Source organism: Castor canadensis, chromosome 4 (assembly GCF_047511655.1).
Source record: "Castor canadensis chromosome 4, mCasCan1.hap1v2, whole genome shotgun sequence".
NCBI lineage: Eukaryota > Metazoa > Chordata > Mammalia > Rodentia > Castoridae > Castor > Castor canadensis.
The window spans coordinates 158632754-158656029 of record NC_133389.1 but is presented as its reverse complement, the minus strand read 5'-3'; the positions used below and the strand labels follow the sequence as shown (position 1 = coordinate 158656029).

General features: G+C 36.8%; 1 protein-coding gene across 15 annotated transcripts in view; it reads right to left on the bottom strand.

The window, feature by feature from the left end:
• Map2 (microtubule associated protein 2) overlaps positions 1 to 23276 on the bottom strand; it is a 260585-nt gene that overhangs the window by 67887 nt on the left and 169422 nt on the right. For all 15 annotated transcript variants that reach the window (XM_074071602.1, XM_074071605.1, XM_074071604.1 and 12 more), the window contains one exon: positions 5157 to 5441. In XM_074071602.1, coding sequence (XP_073927703.1) covers positions 5157 to 5418 — 262 coding nt within the window. In that variant the 5' untranslated portion in view covers positions 5419 to 5441. The remainder of the gene's footprint in view (positions 1 to 5156; positions 5442 to 23276) is intronic.

Here is a 23276-nt window from a genome sequence, read left to right as displayed (position 1 = left end):
AATGAGAAAAGAAAAGGCAGATTTGAATTTTTTTAAGATTGAGAAAGGGCAACAGAGAGCGGCTTACAGCATCCTCTGCTTTTTTGCATATGAGAGGTGACAAACTTCCCTCTTCAGGTGTTTTCAGGTTTCAGTTTTCACTGCAGCAACAATAAACACATATCTGAGACTGTCTGTCTCTGGGCTACTTGAGTTATGTGGATGCTAACGTGTAGGAAAGGGCTGTTGGTGACCCAACTCTTTCTATACCTTCTGAAAAAGTGACAGTTCTCCCCTCTGGGACAGGAAGCAGTCCAGGAGAGCATGTCTGGAATGCTGGGAGAACAAAGGGACCCTAGCGAATGTCTGGGAGGAAAGTGAAGAAATTTCCTTTAATGTTTACATTTACCACAAGAGGTAGCTGTCACTGGCTTTTGATGGTCATGAAGCCACTTTACACTGTGACTAGTGTTTCTTACTAGTCAAAATCACTGAAGCCTGATTCTAGACATCTGAATGTTTGGGTGTCTATAACACCCAAAGGTGTCTAAGGCACCTTAGAACAGCCTTCTTTTTCCTCTCAGACTGAAAACTGAGACTCAAGTTGTGATTTTATGTCATGCTCCAAGGTACATAACAAATATGAGTCCTATGAGGAGAGGAACTCTTTGTCTATAAGGTCACTGCTGTAAGTGGCCTATAAGGTAACTCTTCCAAATCTGGCACAGGAAGTAGGAGAAAGAGCACTGGTCTGCAAGCAAGAAGTCATGTGATCTTGGATGGGTGACTCTATCTGCAAACAGAGGAACTGTTGGCAGCTAAGGTCATCTTCCTGGTCCCTCCCAGCTTTCTGTCGTATCACCCATAACTATGACAGAAAATTAACAGATTCCATGACTGTTTTCTAATAAAGAGCAAATGCTAACATTTACAAAATTAATTCTGACAGTCAGCAATGAAAGTGGGGGGACCTTCCATCATATAAGAGTCTTGAAAGCTTAACAACCAGCAGCATGTTTACAAAACCATGTAAATTATAAACTATAGGAAAAATCCCACACCATTTTGGCTGGGGTGGGGGGTGTGTGTAGGACAGCTCAGAACAAAGAAGTTGCACTGGATTCCTGAGCACTGCATTCACAATTCAGCTTATTCATTTTCTTACTGGACAAGTCACTTAGCCATTCTATGCCTTAACTTTCTTATTTGTAAATGAAGACAACAATTTCCTCACAGAAATTCCGAAAGGATGGATTGTGATAAAATATATTATGGTGCTTTACAAACTGAAGTGCACTGTGGAAATGTACAATGCTATAAAATTTCCAAGCCATACAGTTGTCTTTCCATATTGTTGGGAGTTTGGTGCCAGGATCCCCGCAATCTGAGGATGTTCAAGTCCCTTATATAAAATGTAATGATATTTGCATATAGCCTATGCATATTCTCCTATATGTTTTAGTCTCTAGATTGCTTATAATACCTAATACAATGTAAATGCTATGTTAATAGTTGTTATGTGTATCGTTTAATTCTGTACATGTTCAGTACAGATGCAGTTTTTTCAAATATTTTTGATCTAGAGTTACTTTTATCCATGGATGTGAAGGAACAACTGAATTCCCACAGAGACCTTCAAGCAATCCTTGAAGGACGAATAGGAAGTTAGAAAATATTTTGCTCTCTATGGATGAAAAGGAATGACAATGAAATGATGATGTTTTTGAGAGCAAGATGAGATACACAGAACTTCTACTTTGTTTGCAGATCCTGGTTTTGCTCTCAGAAAACACTATATTCAGAATGAGTCCATTGTCAGACAAGGCAGGGTAGGATTCACTGTGATAGATAATCGGATAGTAAATGAAGTGGAAACCAGCTACATTGCCAAATCATGTGCACAATGATTACAGAAATTAATTACTGTTCCTTGTTCTTAAATGTCACTTGAAAGGTTATTTTTTAGTTCCTACTTTCTAAAATGATTTTCTAGTCACATTTTTACAGATTTTATAAATCAGCTATTTTTCCCTTTTACAAGCAATGCCTTATAATTTTGATGTGATTTTTTTTTTTTTTGGCAGTACTGGGGATCTGGGGATTGAACTCAGAGCCTCACATTTGCTAGACAAGCACTTTACCTATTGGTTCATGTCCCTAACCCTTTTTGCTTTTGGTTTGTTTTTAGGTAGGATCTCCTGCTTTTGCCCAGCCAGCCTTGTACTGTCATCCTTCTATCTCCATCTCCCAAGTAGCTAGGATTACAGGTGTGGCATGACACCAGCTTGATATGCTCCTACGTAAGAAACTTAAACTTCATTGTCACAGAATTGGAACTCTGTGGGAACTAGAACTCATTCTCTCACTCTCTTCAAGAAAGTGGAAAAGAGGAAGGGATTATTGCAAGCCATTACTCTTATTCATGCTTTGGAAAATGATTTGAAAATGATGCTTTGGCCTTACTACAACAAGAGCTTTCCTAAGGGACTGGATTCTCAGTAGCTTCATATTTTTTTTTCATGCTTTTTGGCATGGCTGCCATAAAGGACACTTGAGTGAAAAGAAAAAAACTTTAGGTATCAAAACTTATGGTCTACCTTTCTGTGACTAGCTTTAAATCGTAAGGAAGAAGACAAAATCTAGAAGAGTGAATTGTGAAGAAATAAAGTCTTGCCAGGCATGGGTGGCTCACACCTGTCATCCTAGCTACTCCAGACGCAGAGATCAGGATGATCGCGGTTTGAAGCCAGCCCAGGGAAACAGTTTATGAGACCCTATCTCAAAAATACCCAACACACATATACACAATACAAGTTGGTGGAGTGGCTCAAGTGGTAGAGCATCTGCTTAGCAAGCATTCTAACCCCAGTACTGAAAAAAATTAAAGTATTATTGCCTTCTAACATACCTTGTCCCCCCAATCCTGTTTTCAGTGCATAAGATCAAAGACAACTTGGCAAGGGACTTGCATCCTTAAAAGTTATTATGGCCCATAAGGGAAATTGAACACTGAAGAGGGTGGATGAGGGAGAATAAGGTAGGACTCTTTGTTGAAGTAGGTCTACTTGCTCTTAAAGGAAGGGAAGGTGAGGGAGACATGATGTTGGTCATATACTCCTGTTTATAGAGATGACGACAAAGAAATGAGCTTGGAGAAAAGATTTATTGCTAAAAGTGAAGAGACAACTATAGCAAAGGAGGACAGGAGAGAAAAGATTTTTGAATTGAACCAGATCTGGACACCATGTCATATAGCAGAAGATCTGGTGGAGAAAATTTTCCTGTTAACAGTGCTCTTACAGGGACAAATGCAATACCAAAATACGTTTTAAGTAAGTGACAAAACAATGAGCTAGCATATAGCTTCTTGGTCCTCCTTAGAATAATCACCTCAAAATACAGTGCCAACTCATGTCAGTGTCTCCATCACCAAAGCATGGTATTTTTAAAGACCATACTTGATATTTAAGAGTATCTCCTTTTATGGGGGATGATTTTAATTACATAATTGAAGAGATTTTTATAAATCATCAATGGTAAAAGTTATTATTCTATTAATCTAAAGCTTGGAGAGAAATTTGATTGTATATGAACCTATCACTGAAACATTCTTTGTAAGTCTGAGGAAACAAAATGTTACATTCTCCTTTTCATCCTGCTTTCCACATATACATATTTTGTGAATTCAATAATTGGCCTGTTATTGTTGGAGGGAAAGTAGTTTACAAACCACACTATAGTTTGAAAACATCACCATGGCAACTCACAGGTGATTACTTACCATCTTTGTCACTATGAACACACATATAAAAGTTAAGCAATCAATCCTCCAGAGATAATATAAGATCCATTTGAAATATGTTGAGCTGACTTTGAAAAAAACTCTGGGTGCTCCCAAAACCATTACTTAAAAGAAATATCCATTAGTCTCTTTTTAATTTATATTTTCTTCCCATGGAAGCTGGCAAGGACACACTGACTTGACAAATAGATTTCTCTCAGATCTTAAATACTTCACTAAGACCACTGAACAAATGAACAGTAAATGATGCTGGTTCTTTGCTACTTGACCGAGCACACTGTGTATAATGATTTTTTTTCTTGAGTACATTACAAGCCTCCATAGTCATGAGGGTCAACTGGTGAGCATCCAAGGGACAAAGCTAGACTTCCCAACAGTTTTCCTATTGATTCAAAAAAGACTTTCTTCTTTTTTTATATCCATTTATTCATTCAATCACTCACTCAATTATTGAGTACTGCAGATGTAATACCAGTAGGTACAAGATATGATGATAGAAAAATCTTGGTCTATGACATTATTCTTCTCTTCCTCCTAACCATTATGCTATGACATGTCCTTGTCCCCTTATGCCTGAATCCCTTCATATTGAAATCATGTTTGAAAAGAAGTGCTTAAGAGTTGGGAGCATGGCTCAAGTGGGAGAGCATCTGCCTCACAAGTAGTAGGCCCTGAGTTCAACCCACAGTATTGAAAAAACAAAACAAAAATAAAAATAAAAAAACTATATTGATTTGGGGGTATGTTTCAAGAGGTAGAGCACCTGCCTAGCATGTGTGAAGCCCTGAGTTCAAACCCTAGTACCACCCGCCCCCCCACATTTATGTTCTTCAAAACATCTGTACATTATTTTTGAAAAAGTTGTTGAGAAAGTATGAAATGGTTCCTATGTATGTACCTGTGTTATCTTCCTTCTTTTATTTCTCTCTCTTTTTTCTGTTTCTTTTGCAGGCTGGGGAATGGACTTTGTAGTCTTTCTACCACAAAATAAATATGCTTCTAATTAACCCATTGAATTAATTAGGTCTAGTGTCATTCAAAACAAAGAGGGCAGAAGTTGAAAAAAGAAACTGTGGAGCTTTCTTTCAAGAGGTTAAAATACTGCGAATTTCTGGTAAAATGTACATGCATTTAACATATTGTCTATAAAAATTAAAGTGACATAATTAAATAGGGAAATGGGATTGAGAATGTATTTTGGGGGAAAGTCAGGTTTGTCACCATGACTTTGTGCTCCCTTTGGTGTCTATTTCTTCTGACTGAGTGGAATTTTAGCCCTAGCACTAGTGAAAGAGGATCAGCACTGTCATTCACTTTCAGACTAAGTTGACTACAAAGACAAAACAAGTCCTGGCCACAAAAAGTCCTTAGTTACCTGCTGTTTCTCTGTCAGCTGAGGTCAGCTCTCCATTAATTCCATTCTCTTTGGTATCTGGATAGGTTCCTGGTGTTCCATGCTCTCCAAAGGCTCCCTCCTCATCCTCTCTGTATGGGAATCCATTGGCACTTCGGACAAGTCCTTCCCCTGCCCCGCCTTGGTCCTTAACCTCAGGTGCATGTGGACGTGCTGATGCCTCTGTTAGTTGAGCTGAGGTCCAGTGAGGTGCCTTCGCTTCATCTTTTCGTTCATCTGCCATTCTTCAAAGACCTGTAACTTCTCCTGCAATTGGAAGAGGAAAAATGGTAGTCATCACTTTGGGACAATCTTCTGATTTGATATTGTTAGTACCAAAATAGGGAACATTTGTAATCTCTCATGAGCTTTTTCACAAACTTTTGTTCCTCCTGACTTAACTAGGGGAGGCTGGAGATGCAGAAAGGACAAACAATAGAAGACAAAGTTGGGGCCAGGTGTGCTGGGAGCTCGGGATGGAGACGCACAACAGCTTTGTTGCTTCTTTTCTCTAATAACTCTTCTTTAGTTTGCTTCTTTTCTCTTATTCTTTAAAACCTTAAAGTCTTTCTTCTTTTCTATTCTTTAAAATCTCTTTCCTTAGACTTGCACTGTTCCATGTTCTCTCTTAAATCTTGGCTCTCATACTTGCACACACACAAACAGCCAGCAGCAGCAGCATTCTCGCAAGCAGCCACCAATCAAAAACAAAATCCCCCATTAAAAAACCTCGCATCCTTCTTCAGGGAGTCTTTTATATCCAGTGGTAAACAAGGAGGTGGAGCAACAGTTCTCAGGGAGGGGGCATAACGTTGTAACAAGAGAAACATGCTCTCTACTTCTCTGAACTGTGAACAACTTAGGAAAAGCAGCTGTGCTACATTTTGCCTCTAGCTCTCTTTGCCAAACTCAGTCTGTAGATCATTGAGCACAACTGTGCTTATGTCAAGTTCTCATAGGTTTCTCATAATCCACTCCCCACAGTAACCACCTCAGGGGGTTGCTATAGTCAAGGAGACATATTCAATAACCCTTTTTAAATGGCAACAAGCAGCCATTATTTATACTTTGGTTTTTACAGACTATTTCTAGAATACTTTTTTGATTAAGATTATCATTATTTTTGCATAATAAGAAAATCTGTTGCTTGACATTTAAGGACATCTTCACTAACTTTCACTGACATAGGGTTTTAAATGTTGATTGTATGACATAGTCAAGGAATCCTTCAGCACGGGAAATCTGCAATATGAGAAAACTGGAGAGTAAAAGATGGGAAAATGAATGGCAAAAGGGAATGTTAGATTATCAAAACTCACTCCAATTGTTCTCTTAAAAACAATTTTCAGTGCAATGAAGAAAAGAAAATCGCCAACATTTCAGTTGCAAAGATGTTCAACTCAAGCCAGAAGTGGATATAGTTTTTGAATACTATGAATGAAAGTTAGCTTTGATTTAATTTTTCAACAATTTTTTTCTTTACCTTATCTATAGATTAAGAGAGAATGACATTTTATAAACTCCACAGAAAGAAAGGTTAAAAATATAGTTAATACTATATCCTACTTATGGCATTATACCTCTGCCATGCCAAATAAGATATGAAAAGTTTAATCAATTACAACACCAAGCCACCTCCCCAAATTGTTTCCCAAAAGGGCTCTATACATTTAAACAAGATTTAAGCAGTTTAGCTTTTTAAAACATTGATTAAAGGACTTGTGAATAAATAAGACAGCATTCCTATAATCACCAACTATGTGCAAATAACTGTGTGCTCTGAAGAGTTTTCTTACCTATAAAATGAGGACAAAAATATATAGCTTTTGTTTTTCTTTTTTTTAACTGTTATAAGGCTAAAGCAGAATAAGGTAAGGGAAATAAGAGCTATTACATTTGTAACTATTTTTATAATTATATTACCAGTCATTACACCATCAGTAATTATACATGAACTATTTTAAGTAGTTTTGCCTGTTGGGAAGAATGTATCCTGAGAATTAACCTCTCCATGTGTACATCAAAAACTTAGCTACATCTTTTTAAAAAATGGTTCTGCAATGTCCTTCATTCTGCCATTTCACTTAAATATCAAAAGACCTAAGTTGAGAGTGTTCTCATTATGTTTTTAAGTTGTTATGGTATCTTCATATGTCTAAGTGATGAAGGAAATAATGCAGATTCACATTGTGACCTTTTGGATCATAGTATTTTATTGATAGATTTGCCTTCCTCAGCATCCTAAGCTTTGTGTGCCTCAGTGTCTTTACTTTTCCTTTATCAGAATTAAAATTTCCATGTTATTATGTGGAAGGAACAACATAAACAACAGAAGAAAGAATATATAGAAATATTCAGCTCAAACATCAGTACTATGGCAAAACTGGATTCATGACTTAAGAATTTCAACTATTTATAAATTTTTCCATCTAACATGCTAACTAACCTATACTCTTGGAGAGTTATTTTGTAACTTATGAAAATTGCCTTTAGAAAGTTTACTTAGATTCTCCTTGCCATTCATTGGTGGTCTATGAGAGGCATATATTTCCTTAATTTTCTTTATCTGATAGCCCATTTGGGAGACCAATGTGGGGTAATAGGCAAATGTGGATATGTGAGAGATAATTCTGAACTCATAAACCTCTCAAAGAAATAACGGAATGACTCGATATCCAGATGACACAGATGTATATGATGAAACTGTCATTAAGTGTAGAACTTTTTTCATGGGATTCCCTAGTATAATCACAAACTTCATTGTTTTCCTTTGGAGTATAGTATTAGAAAGATCACAAAGCACAGAAATAGTCACTGATTATAGTTATTACTGGGCAGAATTAAATACTGTGAAAAGATGGCAAAAAAAAAGAGAAGCAATGAAGGCTTGGAAAGTCTAAAGGAAAAATACACTGTGTGCCAGATAGGCAGGTCTCCATTTTTATAATGCACTTGGCGCAGATAGTTCTAGAATGTTTTCTATAATGTGTTCTGCTCTATCATCTTATAATGTGGCAGTTCAATCAAAACATTTGTCTTACAATTTTGTGCTGCTACATATTCAAAGAGGAACAAAAGAATAAAACAACCAGTTATATAACACAATTATGAACAAGAACATTATTTCCCTAGTCCATGTAGGCTCTATTGTGCCTGGTACGTTACTAGGCACACCACTGCCAGCAAACAGAAGCTTGCCATGGTCCTTAAAAATATCTGAATTTTATATAGAATTCATGTCTTTGCTTATAAATGCTAGGAATTCCTAAGGTTTAATATTTGTTGAAAAGCTTCTAACGACCCGATATTCCTCCTCCTTTGCTTTCTATGCAAAACTGGGGGAAAGGTTCATGATGATATGCAAATGTTAAGCTGAGAATCTAGGTATTTGTTTCATGTCTTCTCTGCTTTTCATCAGGCTGATTGTAAAACACCCGCAATTTTATAATATAATTGGGTCTTCATCACACACTATGATTAATTGACAATTAGTATGAAGAAAGTTGGCAGGGACAGAGTACACTACACTGATGATGGACATGGAACAGAAAATAAGACAGAATTAGACTGTTGTTAGAGATGGATGATACCAATAAAGTATAATTCCGGGCAAGGTGGCAGTGCTCAATAAATGCTACCTTATTGCAGATGCAATTTCCCATCTTAAACTGGATAAGGATTTTTACGTGTTTGTGGCACTCAACGTATCCTTCACAATTATATATTATATAGGTTCCTTTTTATATTGTATAAAAGGACAAATACTACATATGCATATCAGAAGTAAATAATATTTAAATGATGTAGAGATGTAGCTTTACTAATGAAATTTAATTAAGCATGTGAACTTAGTACTAGAGAGTGGAATAAGTAATAGATATCCAATCAGAAAACTAAGGTTGAATTATGGTTTTACCATTTATTAGATATGCAAACTTAGACATAAGTGTTAGCTTCATAGCCATGTAACTACTATTGAACAGTGAATAGACAAATTTTGACCCTTACAATAATCTTTGTTTTAATATATGAGGAGAAATTTTAATAACATTTTTCTTAAATAAGCATAAATTTAATCATCAGGATTAAAAACTTTAAAAGGGATTTTTTAACTTGGATTTTGACAATAAATTATTTTGTTTTATTTTTTTTGCCAGCTTGAAATTTGATCCAACACCTGTAAGACTTTGTTTAGTGTCAAATAACAAAACACTGAAAGTAACTGTCCTCTGGGAACAAATATGAGGAAAAGTCTGTAGAACTATAAATATTGCAAAGAAAAAGTCAGGCCATCAGTATTTACTTGCATCACTATACAATGAAGAGCCTTTGGTTCTGGAGACCTGTGACCCATATTATGGGGAAGGTACTGGCTGGGTTCCTAAAGTGACTACAATCCACAAGGAGAAGACACATCAGATAGTTTCTTATCAGAGGTTGCAAGAGGCCCATGATCCACATGAATGTGGACTCTGTGCTATGTACTATAAGATGATAGAATTAAGAACAAAAAACAAATCCCCAAAAGTTGGAGAAGAAAATGGCAGTCACAAAAAGGGGGGAAATGATGGAAATGTGAAAGTGGAGGAGGTACTAAAACACAAACTCAAAAAGTGAGTGCTTTATGGTTTTCCTTTAATGGCATCTGCTTTTGGCTATTAAAAATAGAAGGAAGGGTAACTCCTGGGGAATTATAATCAGTATAAAATCTGTTCTGATTCTTGCTCTTTATGGTATCTTCTCAGTTTATCTTTTGATAAATATTCTCCTTCCACAAACACAAGCTATGTGACCTAAGCTTTGCCTCTAACATGTTCAGATTAAAATCCTCTTCAAAATGTAATAAGTATATACAGACTTAGTGTTTCATCGGTTACAGCATTTACTGTTAGCACTTCTTTAAACTTTATGCACTCTTTGTCAGTGGATATGTTTAAGAAAAGGCTGAATGGCCACACTGTCACCCTAGACATTACAGAAACATTCTGGTTTAGACTGATGGGAGGCTCAATTGCTAAGATGCTATCCACTCTAAAATCATAAATATTAATTCATTAAACAATTAACTTTTAAAATGCCTTCAAAACATTAAGGAAAAAGGTTAAAGTATGGGGGAAGAGGAAGCACTCTGGGAATACAAAAAAAAAAAAAATAGAGAGCTCTAAAGTAAAAGGAGGTCACAGATAAACTAATGACAAACAGAGAACTTAGCCCACGCTGTGAAGGAGATGAGGAGATTAAGGACAGGGCACTAAAGAGGCACATGGACAGTCCCTGTCACTCCTGAAGGAGTCAGCATCCGAGAATAACAGATAAACAAAGGAAAGGATAGGAAGCTTGCTAGGAAGAAACAACCTAGATGACCAAATCCTGTGTTTTTGTTTAGTTTATTTTGCTTTCTTTAGAGTTGGTCTGAGGCACACCTTCTGGCAAGGTACCATAATGGCACTTTTCCAGCATCCCCATAACTCTAGCCTTCACTTTGGGTTAATGGTTCCTCAGTGTCCATTTGTCTTTCTCATGAGATTGTAAGCTCCTGGACAGGACCTGTGTTTCTTTCATCTCTGCACTTCCAGTACCGAGCACAGTCTGTGGCACAGAGGTTCAAAAGAAATGCTTACCTGTCGAATGAAGGAAGAACACATGTAAAGTACAGATTGCTCATTATGATCCAAGGTGAAGTGGGACATGGGCCAGGAGGCTGGCAGGAAGGCAATGGCAGAATCATGAAGGGATCTAATGAGTCATGACCAGACTCTGTCCAAAGGACACAGGTACCCATGAAAGCCATCAGAGAAGGGAGTGGCACTCTCAAGTCCACTTTATAGAATGATTGATCCAACAATGGTATAAAAAGTGATGTGAAAGAAAGCCTGAAATGAGGGCCTAAATTATGATAGGGTGACTGAGATTGAAACAAGGGGCTTAATTCTATGTTTCAAAATTAATTAACTGAAACAAAATAAAACCTAACCCTCAAATTAATATAGTCTTTTTAATAAATTTGTCTTAACAGGATGCCCTATAAATTGTTTCTACATTTATTTTATCAATTTTCCATCTATCTAATTACATACTTTATTACCCATCTGCTTGTCATGAGAAGGAAATGATAAAATATCATGTTTCATACTATTTTGACAGGAGTTTTCCTCATTATCATTTTTTTTAGTTCAACTTGCAGTCTAGTCATATACCATGTTCAGAGGAGTACCTTTTCACTGAAGTTTGCTGTGTTAGAGAATATTTTACTTTTTAATGAGCAGTGCAAGAAAAAATTACTCTTCTTTGTTTTTCAGTGTATGTCCCACAAGGTTCTTTGGGATGTCACATTTTTTGAGATGTGACAGCAGGTTAGAGATGCATGTGAGCCTGTTTGAAGATGCAGTCATATGATGAGACATTGAAGCAAGGAAAATAGAGCAAAAATGACCAAGGAACTGGATCTTTCTTTGAGAGTCATTGATTTACAAATTGCTTTAAGAAGACTGTGTTGAGCTTTCATTTAATTTTAATATCATTATCAATTCATTTATTATGTTTTCTAGTATTTAATTCAATAAACATTTATTGAGTGTCAGCTTTATATCACAAATCTTTTAGCTACTAGGAAGAGAATGATGGTTAAGATATCTGACTACAAACACCTCACATGCTATACAGCAAGATAGATATGATTAAAAATTATAAGATGACATAGTAAATGTAATAATAGAGGGTGAAATAGGTGCTATATGGATAGAAACCTTCCAAGTCATAATTATTGAAAAAGAAAAATGGATAGATGCAAAATATTTGTATTACAGGCATTAAAAAAATTTTTTTGGTGGTGCTGGAGTTTGAATTCAGGGCCTCACTCTTGCTAGGTAGGCACTCTACCATTTGAAGCACTCCACCAGCCCACTATTACATGCATTTTAAAAGGTATAAGCTACCACATCTATGGAGCGTGAAACCTAGTTAATTATATTAAATACCATATTTCTGGGGAAAGGTAAAATGTTAGCCATATAGAAGTATGAGTTATATAAAACAGCAGTCTTTTCTTTTTTCTTTTTGGATTTAGGGCAGGCTGTGTGCTGTGCTCACCACTGGCTATAATTGTGACTCACAGGAATTCTGAACTAAGTTGGAAGTTGCCTTGTTCATTACATCAGTTGAGTTGGACCAGAAAGGCAGCCTACAGAATCCTTATCATTTGGAATTCCTTCACAACTCAGATCTGATTCAATTGGGTCGGCCTTGACATACAGTTTGATTTAATTCTTTGAACAGACATATCTTTGTACCCTGGGGTGAATTCTGGAAATAAGGTCAATTTTTATTGCTTCCTGCTGATAATTCTGTCAAACTTGTGGACAGATATGATGTGTCATAAATTCATTAAATCCTCCAGGCCTGAAATGTATATAATTAGTCTTTATCTATGAGATGTTAAAAAATTGATCCGGAAAAGATATTTGAGTAAATAAATACCCACCACAATTAACATCCCTACAAAGCTAAATATTCCTATTTTATATGAAAACGCTCAATGTAAGTTCAGGCACAGATGTGGCAGTATTATATGATGGGCCCATATGCAAAAATCATGCGATATAACAACAGACCCATCATCTGAAGTCGGGCAAAGAGGGCCTGTCCAAAAGCAAAGAAAAAGTGATTTGGAACGTAAAAAACTTAAATTAATTTTAAATGAAACACATTTCTAGAAAAGTAACAAAAATCTTAGGTAAGCATATTAAGTTTTTAATAGACTCATTATGCGGTAATTACTCTTATTAAACCGAGCTCATGTGTAATATTTCGTGGTAGCCACTATGATGATTAAGAATAGGCCTTTATATTGTTTTAATAGCAGTAGGAAGTGGAGAGAGAAGATGAGGCTGTTGGCATAACTCTGGGGAGGTTAGAGATGTGATTAGTTACAGAATCTTTGAAAAGGAAAGAGAGAAGGGGCCACTGTGTACCGTCTGCTACTTTCCTTTCTGGGATTCCAGATGAACTGAGGAAAGCTGAACTTGGCAGCAGTAAACCTGCACCAGAGCTACTGTGGGAACTTCATTCAGATAAGCTCTCTTTGAGCTTTGGTTTGGCATTTGTGAGTTTTAGCCTTTAATGTATAAATCCTTACAGTTTTCATAGAAACAGCAAATTGGAAAAATCTAGAATATCTCTCTGTCTCTGCCACTGTTCATTTCTAAAATGCTTTACAAAATTCTTTTCAATTCCATGCCTAGGAATGTGGGTACCAGAACTAAATCTAGAGAATAAGAAATGGTTCATCAGCAATGGACAAACATATGGACTACTTTTTAAGACTGCATTGAGGAGGTAACCTCAGAAGAGGGAGACTCAAATGATGTGGAGGTGCTTACTATCTATGCGAAGAGCCAGGGTGAGGTGGGTGCTGTAAGTGTAGAGGCCCTAGGTGGGAATGAGCTTGGCATGTCTGAGGCTGGCTTAGAGTGAGACACAGGAAGAATGCTTTGAGGGCCAGGTTATGCAGGATCCTGAAGAACTTGGTCGAGAGTTTGGATTTATTCAAGTATGAAGGGAAGTCTTTGCAGGATTTTGTACAAGGTAATAATAACTTTGTAAAAGGTCCAATGACTGTGATGTGGAAAAGAGCACAGTGAGGTGGGCATAAGGGAGTAGAAAAGGGAAGTTCAGTTTGGGGACTGCTACAATTGCCATGGTGCCATGATTGCCTGAGGACATGATGGCAATTCTGATGGCATGGATGCTAAGGAAGAGATTGAGAAGCTGGTAGGTTCTGGATGCCAGAACAATAGCTGAGAGTAGACTTGCCATGATTCAAATTACAGTGGAAAAAAATAAAGCTAGAAGGTTTTCCTATGTATTTTCCATGTACAAATATTTTATATTACATAGTATAGTCACTCAGCTCTATCATAGGACAATTGTATAAAAACATACATCAGAATGTTACTTCCCAGCAGAGCTTCATTGAAAAATTCCCCTATTCTCATATCCAAGTCAAATAAGACATTTTCAAAGTACATTTAAATAATCTGCTGATGTATGTGTGTGTGGGTATATTATACATAAATGTGTGCATGTATATATTAAATTATATTACTGTATTTTAAAATTCCTTTTGCTTTCCTTTAAAATTCTTAGGTTCCAAAAACAAAACACATTCTAGTTGCAAACATATGCCAAAAAGAAATACAAAAGCCAAAAGTAAAATAGGCTTCCACACAGCTTCTCAGTAGCAAGAATTTACTAGTACCACAGAAGTTCGTTATAGAAAACGGTCTTTTTGATTGTTTTGGCCCTTTGCTCTTTATTCAAGATTGATTAGTACTGGGTCACTCCTTGAGCTCCATTCATAATGGGTTTAAATAACTCAGGCTTTGGCACCTCTTCATGAAAGTATTTGCTTTGGTGATTTTTAAATTTCTCTTACTGAGACTACAACTGTCTCTGACTCAAGCTCCCTTCTGCAATAATTACTAAGCACATGGTACAATTGGAATCTTTAACATTCATTAAAAAATAGTGCAGGTGGGTGAGAAAAGAGTAAAAAAAAATCACAAGTAGTTGTCAGGGTTAAGTAAATCCTTACACTTCTTAGGAGGGAAGATTTGACAGACGCAAGGAATCAGTCTCCAAGTTCAACCATGAACTTTTACTCTTCACTGCTCATTCATCCTTATCTACTTAGCAAAAAGGCCAGTTTTCTTGGGATTTCCTTATTTTACAATGCTCTCTGATGTCAGGAAAATGTGATTAAAAAGTACCACCAGTTCTCAAAGGGAAAAGGAGTTTTAACTTTCAAGGATATAACAATGGTCATACATGGACTACACTGCAGTATTTTTCACAAAGCCCCAAACATTCCATGGTCGCAGGAAACTAAAACATCATGACAGAATTAGTTAGCAAATAAGTTGATCTTGCAGAATACTTAGCTGTTGGAATAAGCTTTTATACAACTCTGTAACACAACATTCCATTCTTAAAAAACAATCAGATGCAAAGCTACACTTTATGTAAATGGCAATGCTTGCTACCTTCCAAATAGATAGTACTGATGGAGCAAATGCAAAACTTGATGTAAAGGCTATTTATTATTTGTGAGTTCATAAAAATATAGTGTTTAAACACTTTTGCAAAAATATCAAATACAGTGGGGTTTTCCTCAATTTTCTAACTTTACTCTTTTTATTTTATTTGACTATCTGAATTTATGCTTTTAATACTGAATATTACCTATCATATATAAATATGTATTTAGTTACACAATAAAAAACTTAAACTCTATGACTCAATTAATTCCCTTAGCAGAAGCTATTAAAGCAATCCAATAGCAGTACTAGGTTGCAGGCATTTTAGCCATTATCATTTTGGAAAAAAATATTTTTATAAGAAGAGTTTTAAAAAATGTATGTGTGTGTATACTACTGCAAAGATTAACACTGACAAGCAGATGTATCGAGTACATTTACTACTGTTACATGAAAATGAAATTATGATTCACAATCTTAATCTTGGTGTGAATGACATCTAATTTTTGCCATAATTTGATCCAAATATACAAATATATTTATAGATAGATTTCCCCTTAATATAACAGATTATTAGCAATTTATTAAAACTTTTTTCTTCTCCCTGAGCACATAAGTAGAGTACATTTCCTTGCAACGTGATGTGCTCAGATGACTGCATTTGAGCACAGGCATGTGAGCAGAAGTGGTGTGTACACTTCCGTGTCTGGCTCATATACACCTGCCATATGCTGCTCCTTCGTCTCTGCCCTGCATCAGTTTGCATGTGGACAATGGTGAAGCAAAGCCAAAAATGGAAAGTGCCTGGATCCCTGGTTGACCATGAGGAGGGCAACCTCTCACCTCAGACATCCAACCAGAACTGTTGAGTAAACAAAAAGCACGGACACATTTCTAGATCTACTTGTTTTAGCCATTAACTCACCCTAATTTATATATTTATTTTAAGGTAAAGTATAATGAGACTTTTTAAAAAAAGAGTAAGACCAACAGAAATACCAAAATTAAATGAGACACATTAAAGCCATTATCCCCAGTTAATTGCTGCCACAGCAAATCCCTACAGAACTACAAAAGCTAGTGGGTGTTGGAGTGGAAGAAGTGAGAGAGAAAACTGGAGGAAAGCATTTCCTGGTGTTCTTTGTGCCCTTTGCTTTTCTGGTGTGACTGGATCACAGACAGTCCAGCCTTTAGGTGGGTCCTTCTGTAACATTGGCCTTCTGGCCAAGGTAGGGACTGCATTTGCAATCACTTTCTTTTTTTTATTTTATTGTTTTATTATTCATATGTGCATACAAGGCTTGGGTCATTTCTCTCCCCTGCCCCCACCCCCTCCCTTACCACCCACTCCGCCCCCTCCCTCTCCCCCGCCCTCAATACCCAGCAGAAACTGTTTTGCCCTTATCTCTAATTTTGTTGAAGAGAGAGTATAGGCAATAATAGGAAGGAACAAGTGTTCCTGGTTGAGATAAGGATAGCTATACAGGGAGTTGACTCACATTAATTTCCTGTACATGTGTGTTGCCTTCTAGGTTAATTCTTTTTGATCTAACCTTTTCTCTAGTTCCTGGTCCCCTTCTCCTATTGGCCTCAGTTGCTTTTAAGGTATCTTGCAATCCCTTTCTAAGAATCTGTTTAATGTTTGCTAAGGACAGACTGGAAGCACTACCTTTCTTATGATGGTGAAAAATGGATGCCTTTACAAATGGTTGGCTCCCTGTCTCCCCAGCCCCTCTTTATCTGCCCTCATTATTGTCCCTTTTCCTTTCAGGAATAGGTTTCCTTCAATTTTGTTCACATTAATCTATTTGATCTTTAACATATCTTTTCTTGCCTCCTCCAAAACTTCATTTCATTAAATATCTCCTCAAGGTCTTAACAGTGCCAGCTTATCTTTCCTCCTTCCCTTACTTTCTGAATAGGACCATACTCTTTTTTCCCCAAAAACAATAACCATTGCAGCACTCCCTCCCCCAGCGCACCCACGCCCGCGCATACACACACACACACACACACACACACACACACACACACACATGATATTCACCATTATGAAGCCTATTTTGTAAATCTGCTACTTCAGGGCATTTCTTTATCAATTCTTTCATCCCTCATTTATTGGTTAGCTATAGTCTTTTCAATCCTTAATTATTTGATAACTACTATTAACAACAATTCATTACATGTTATTTTATTTCAAATCTACTAATATGGTTTTGAAGGCACAAATACGGAAATGATGAAACTTGTACCTTTGAGAATTTCACAAAGTCAGGGAGAAAGAGATGAAAATAATAGTACACCAAAGATGATTTTTCTATAGCCTGAAGACATTTACAAGGCTATGGGTGCCTTTTATCACCCAACAGCGCAATTAATATGTATATATATATATATATATATATATATATATATATTTTTTTTTTTTTTTTTTTTTTTTTGGAGTGGGAATAAAAAGCTTCTCAGAAGGAATAACATTTGAATCGACTGGCGTAGGCTTTTGTTAAGGCAGGCAGGAGAACAGGACATTTAAACAGGATTAACAAAATGAATAAAGGCAGTGGTAACACTAGAAAGATATGGTACTATAAGAAACAAATTGAGGAAGCAACAAGTAATCTGCTCTTGTTAGAAGAAGGGAAAAGTAATTGAGTAGGAGTGAGGGACTAGAGAATGTTCAGAAATAGCTGCTTTGAGCCCTGCTTTGATGGTCTTTAATGAATTTGGAGTTTTATGCTATAGGAAAATTTTAAGTAGGAAAGAGAAAAAAATCTGATATAGACTCAAAATTGCATGGTAACAGGAGAGAGGATCAACTGCTTACAAGGGTCAGGAAAAAAGGAACTGATGAAGGCCACTGCAAGGTTTGGGCAAATGTGCAGGAGGTCCAGAAAAAGGGAGAGAGAGTGGGGAGCACATGGCTCAGCTTTTCCCAATACCTCAGCACCTATGGTCTAGCAAAACCGAGGAACTAAAGAAGTGAGAGGATTAAAAACTGGATTCTTAGATTTCTGTCAGGAAACTGGATTCTTAGATTTCTGTCAGGTAGATAATAATGGAGGCACACAAGACTTTGGGGCAAAGAAGAATACAGCGGGGAAATGAGCTATTCTATTTTGGACATGTGGAATTTGTGATGCCTGGTGATACATATGAATGAATATATGCAGGGCACAATGGAAACTTCATGTTCATTGGTGAGAGAGGTGGTGAAGGAAACAGAGTTAGTAATTATTGGTGTTTTTATGTCCCTTGATAGTTGATAATAATTTAGTAAGTATGCGTAGAATTCTTTATTGTTCTTGACTTAACACCTCCTTCTCTGTTGTGTTGCAAATTCTTTATTGTTCTAGACTTAATACCTCCTTCTCTCTATTAATGTTATTGGTTCATGTCAGGCATGAGTCTTCTTCCATACCTTGCTAATTTTTCTGTTTCTTTTCTCTCCATTCCTACCAATGTGAATATGAATGTCCCCCAATGTTCTTTGCTGTTTACTGGCATGATCTTCTCCATAACCCTATACTCCTAATAAACCATATACTGAATATGAAAGCAGGTCTTTGGTCAATAATTCCAATACTGACCACTATCCTTAGCTCCAGATTTCTTTTCCACTAAAGTTCCAGTTACTACCATGTGTCAAAAATATACACACATTTCAGTGATGTAAATCTCTAACTTTCTGTTGCTTCTGAATTGACTGTCTAATTCAGCCTGCATTTTTGACAGGACAATCAAGCCTCAAGAATCATTGTTCTGCTCAGAAACCCTGTTGCCTACTGAATCCCCACTGTCTTAACAAAGAAAGTACAAATTCCTCATTTGACTTTGTAGCTCCTCCATTCACTTATTCCAGTGAATAAGCGAATATTCAGCCCTCCTAACTCTAATCATTCCCTACCCTACAAAACCCAATGGAAATGAACTTGCTGATTCTTTTAACCCATGTTTCTTACTTCTACCCAATTCTTATTTGGTTTTCCTTTGCTTTATAGAACTGAGACTTGAACAAAGCTGAAGTACAAATACTTTTAATGAATAAATAGAAAGACTTCTTTTGGCCTACTACATATTTTTTTCTCTCTTGGGAAAAGGTTGATTTGAAAAGAAGTTTATAGGATAGGTATGGTGGAGCTTATCTGTAATCCCAGCTACTTGGAGGGAGAAGTAAGAGAATCACAAGTTCGAGGACAGGCAAGCAAAGTTAACAAGACCCTATTTCAGAAACAAAATACAAACAAAAGGGCTTGGGGCATGCTCAAATGTTAGAGTACTTGCCTAGCATGCACTGGGTTTGATCTAGAGAAAAATAAGTTTATATACTTAGATTGAGAATATACACACTAAGCAGGCAATTATGCTGAGCTCATGACCAATGGGAACACTTTATTTACTTTCAGGTTGATTATTTTGTTGTTTGTGGGGTTTATTTTTGTGGGTTTTATTTTTTGGGGGGGTTGTCTTGGGGGTTTTTTGTGTTTTTCTTTTCCAGTAGTAGAAGCCTGAGAGGTAACAGAATGGCAAATCAATTATACCACTGCCAGAAAAATGGCCACTCATCTTAGGAAACAACCAAGTCCGCAAGACAACAGCTGAATAGTCTGCTTGCAAAGTTCCTCTATCACAAATTAAAATTAGTTTCAATTCCTGTAATATTCTGAGTTTAAAGTGTCCCAAACTTATGATCACATTTGTATTAAATTTTGTAGAAAGCGATCTTTGGAAATCTCTGTATAGAAATGATAAGTTGGTTTTGTTGTACATGTATCACACACACACACACACACACACACACACACACACACACCCCATGAAGTCCACCTATCATACCCTGAATACAAGGACAGGTTAGCCAGGTGAATGAGTCTTACCAAGAGCTTTCTTTCTGAAGAAGAATGTGTCATGATAAAGATGAAATGCTAACTTTTTGCCTGGAGCAGTCCTTAAAGGTGCTTGTTCTATTTTCAAATTTGTCTAGCCTACTCATTTTACTCTTTACCTGTTTCCTCTGTTGCTTTTAACCCCCTTTAATCTTAAAATGCTAATTTTTGTCTCAACTGGCAAGATGAAAGTGAATAAGACCATCACAAGATTCCAGAGAGCCTCAAACAGTTTCAGAATACCAACCAAGGAATGGAAAAGACTCCAATCAGTAGAATAATTAGACTTCCCTGACTTGACAACCATAAAATAAACATGTGAATGTGAATGATCAAAAAACATGCCAATTAAAGGAAAAAAAAATAAGACAAGTCAATTATCAATGAAAGGGAGTAAATAAGGCGCACAGAGAGATTTTTAAATTTACTGCCTTTCATTGATAAATGGCATCTATCAAGACTCTGTTTCACTGATCACACCTCCTTTTGCCCCACCCAAATATGTAGGATACTGACAACTTTGTATGTACCATCTGGTCTATTCCAGTGTTAATGGCTTATTGGGTAAAAAGTTCAGATCATTAAGAATGATGTAAAATACTATATAAGCCTGACACTGAAAGGCAAGCAAGTTGGTGAGCTGTGCTTGTGCAATGAATACTAGGACATTCTATATGTAAAGAAAGAGTTATTGATAATCATGTGGAATCACAGGTAGGTGCAAAAGAATGAGGCTGAGGGGCTGAAGGGAAACTGGGAACATGGTAACCCTTGCTCATGCTTAGCTCCTAGTTCTAGACCCTTATGGTATCCCTCTCCCTTCCAGACTTGGATTACAAGCTATGCCCATAATGAGTATGGTTTGAATGTATTTCCCAAGAATTCATGTGTTGAAATTGACTCCCCATTGTGAGACATTCAGAGTAGAAACTTAATCTGTCTATGACATTTAGAGGTGGAGCCTTTAGGAAGTGATTAGAATTGAATAAAGTCATCAGGGCAGAGGCCCTATGATTAAATTACTGGTGGCTTTATGAGAAGTGGAAGAGAAACCAGAAGATACACACATATACTGTCTCTTCCCTGTGATGCCCTGTAGTACCTTGGGACCCTGCCACATGAAGGTCCTTGACCTTGGTCCAGAACCATAAGCCAAAGTAAACTCCTTTTTCCTTAAAAAATTGCCTAGACTTAGTTATTTTGTACCAAAAATGTTCTACTACAAAGGACCTCAGGAATCTTATAACAATCTTCACTCTTTTGCTTAAGCAAAAAGTAGATTTCTATTAATTACAACCCTTTTGCCCAAATTGAGACAAGCTTACTGCTATTGGCCTTCAAAAATCTGAATACAAACATCTAGCAATATTGTTCTAAGACCTTCTATAATAAGTCTCTCTTTTTAAATGACTTACACTCACTGCTAGTAAAAGAATTAATAGCATAATAAGCATGCCTGGACCACCATTAGTTTATTTAAAGCATTAGAAAAATTGCTTGTCAGCACCAAATGTTTTCTTTTCCTATCTCCATTTGTCCCAACTGTTAAAAGACAAGACTTATTAACAGCACCATCCTTACAAGAGTTAGAGCCTTTTGCAGCAGGTGGTACCCACCTCCGCCTACAGAATTCCAGCCCAAACACTCTGCTCAGAATTGGTGAGAAATCAGTAGAATGTGCCTTATGACTCAGCCTGTTAAGTAGGAAGACTGTTATTGTTATTTTAACTCCTGCCAGAGTATGTAGGCAATTCTTCCTCTTTTTGTCTGCAGATAACCATGAGAGATCCCTCTTTAATAGTTCTTGATTAATAAGAACCCAGAATGATTTGAGGCCTGGGTATGACTGCCAGCTGATAATACACAGTAGGATAGTTTTCCTCAAAGACAGCCTCTGATTTCTTAATTTACTAATACCATTTATTTTTAGAATGTTTGATCCACCTTGAAAATCATTTGCACAGAGTGCCTTGCACTGGAGTGCAATGTTTATGAGGTAGTAATCAGTGCAAGTCCAGGTGCTTATTTTCAGAAGGGATGCTAAATATACCAGTTTTAATTCTCTTTTTCTGAACTGCTGGGGTGGTGAGGTCCTACTGTTTGTCTTTTTCTTGCCAACTCTTCTCAAAACATAAATAGTCATCAAGTGCTGCTCCTAAGAAAATTGCAAAAAATAAAACCAAAAAACCCTTCTCTTATACAAAAACCTGCTTTGAATGGCGGATTCACTCACCTGTGAATGGTGATATGATGTGAATCTACTCTGAAGGTAAAGTAAAACCTGAACAATCTGAGAATGTTGCAAATCTTAGTATTATTTAATTAAAAGACTAGAATAACACATATTTTCTACTCTTTCAATGTTTTTCTCATGTCTATCTAGCTAATTTATTCCTAATTTTTCTAGGTGGTTTTGGGTTTTTTTATAAAGTAAGATTCAAGATTATACATCAGCAAAGTAAAGTTTTTTATGATGCTATAAAATCACGGGTCAAGGGCTGATGGCATGGCTCACGTGGTAGAGGGCCTGACTAGCAAGGATGAGGCCCTAAGTTCAACTCCAGTACCACCAAAAAAAAAAAATTCATGGTTCATGAAAGTGCTTGAGAGTATTGCAGAGGTTATGGGCTCTGTTAAGACAAAGTAAAAGAATCCTTAAAAGGGCAGCAACCATCACTAATGTGCACTGATGGTAGTGTGTGTGCAAAACATCACCCTGAATTATTTTACAGTGACACCTGCATACCTAGACATCCCTTCAATGAGGGAGGATTCATCAATATAGGTGGTGGTTCTAGGTGCTGATGACATACCTCAGAACATGATACAGTCTTTGCCTTCAGTGGGAGAAGACAATCTTGAGATGATGTCAGGGAAGCAGAAAATGTTGGTTTATACAGCACCTTGTTGACCTATCCATCTACAGTCGGAGAGTGGGCTTTATTCTATTATGGACAGTCACTGGTGGAGTTTGAATAGTAGAGACTTATCAATTTATTAAGGTTTTTACAAAGGATCACTTTGACTTCCACATGAACAATAGTTTACAGGAGAGGGCAACTGGTCTCAAGGGGCTACCACAGTGGTAAAAGAGAGAGAGGGTTTGAATGTTACAGGCGCAGGAGCTGAGATGTAACATGGACAGTTATGGGCATGCTGTCATAGTGATCCATGAGGATTAAAGA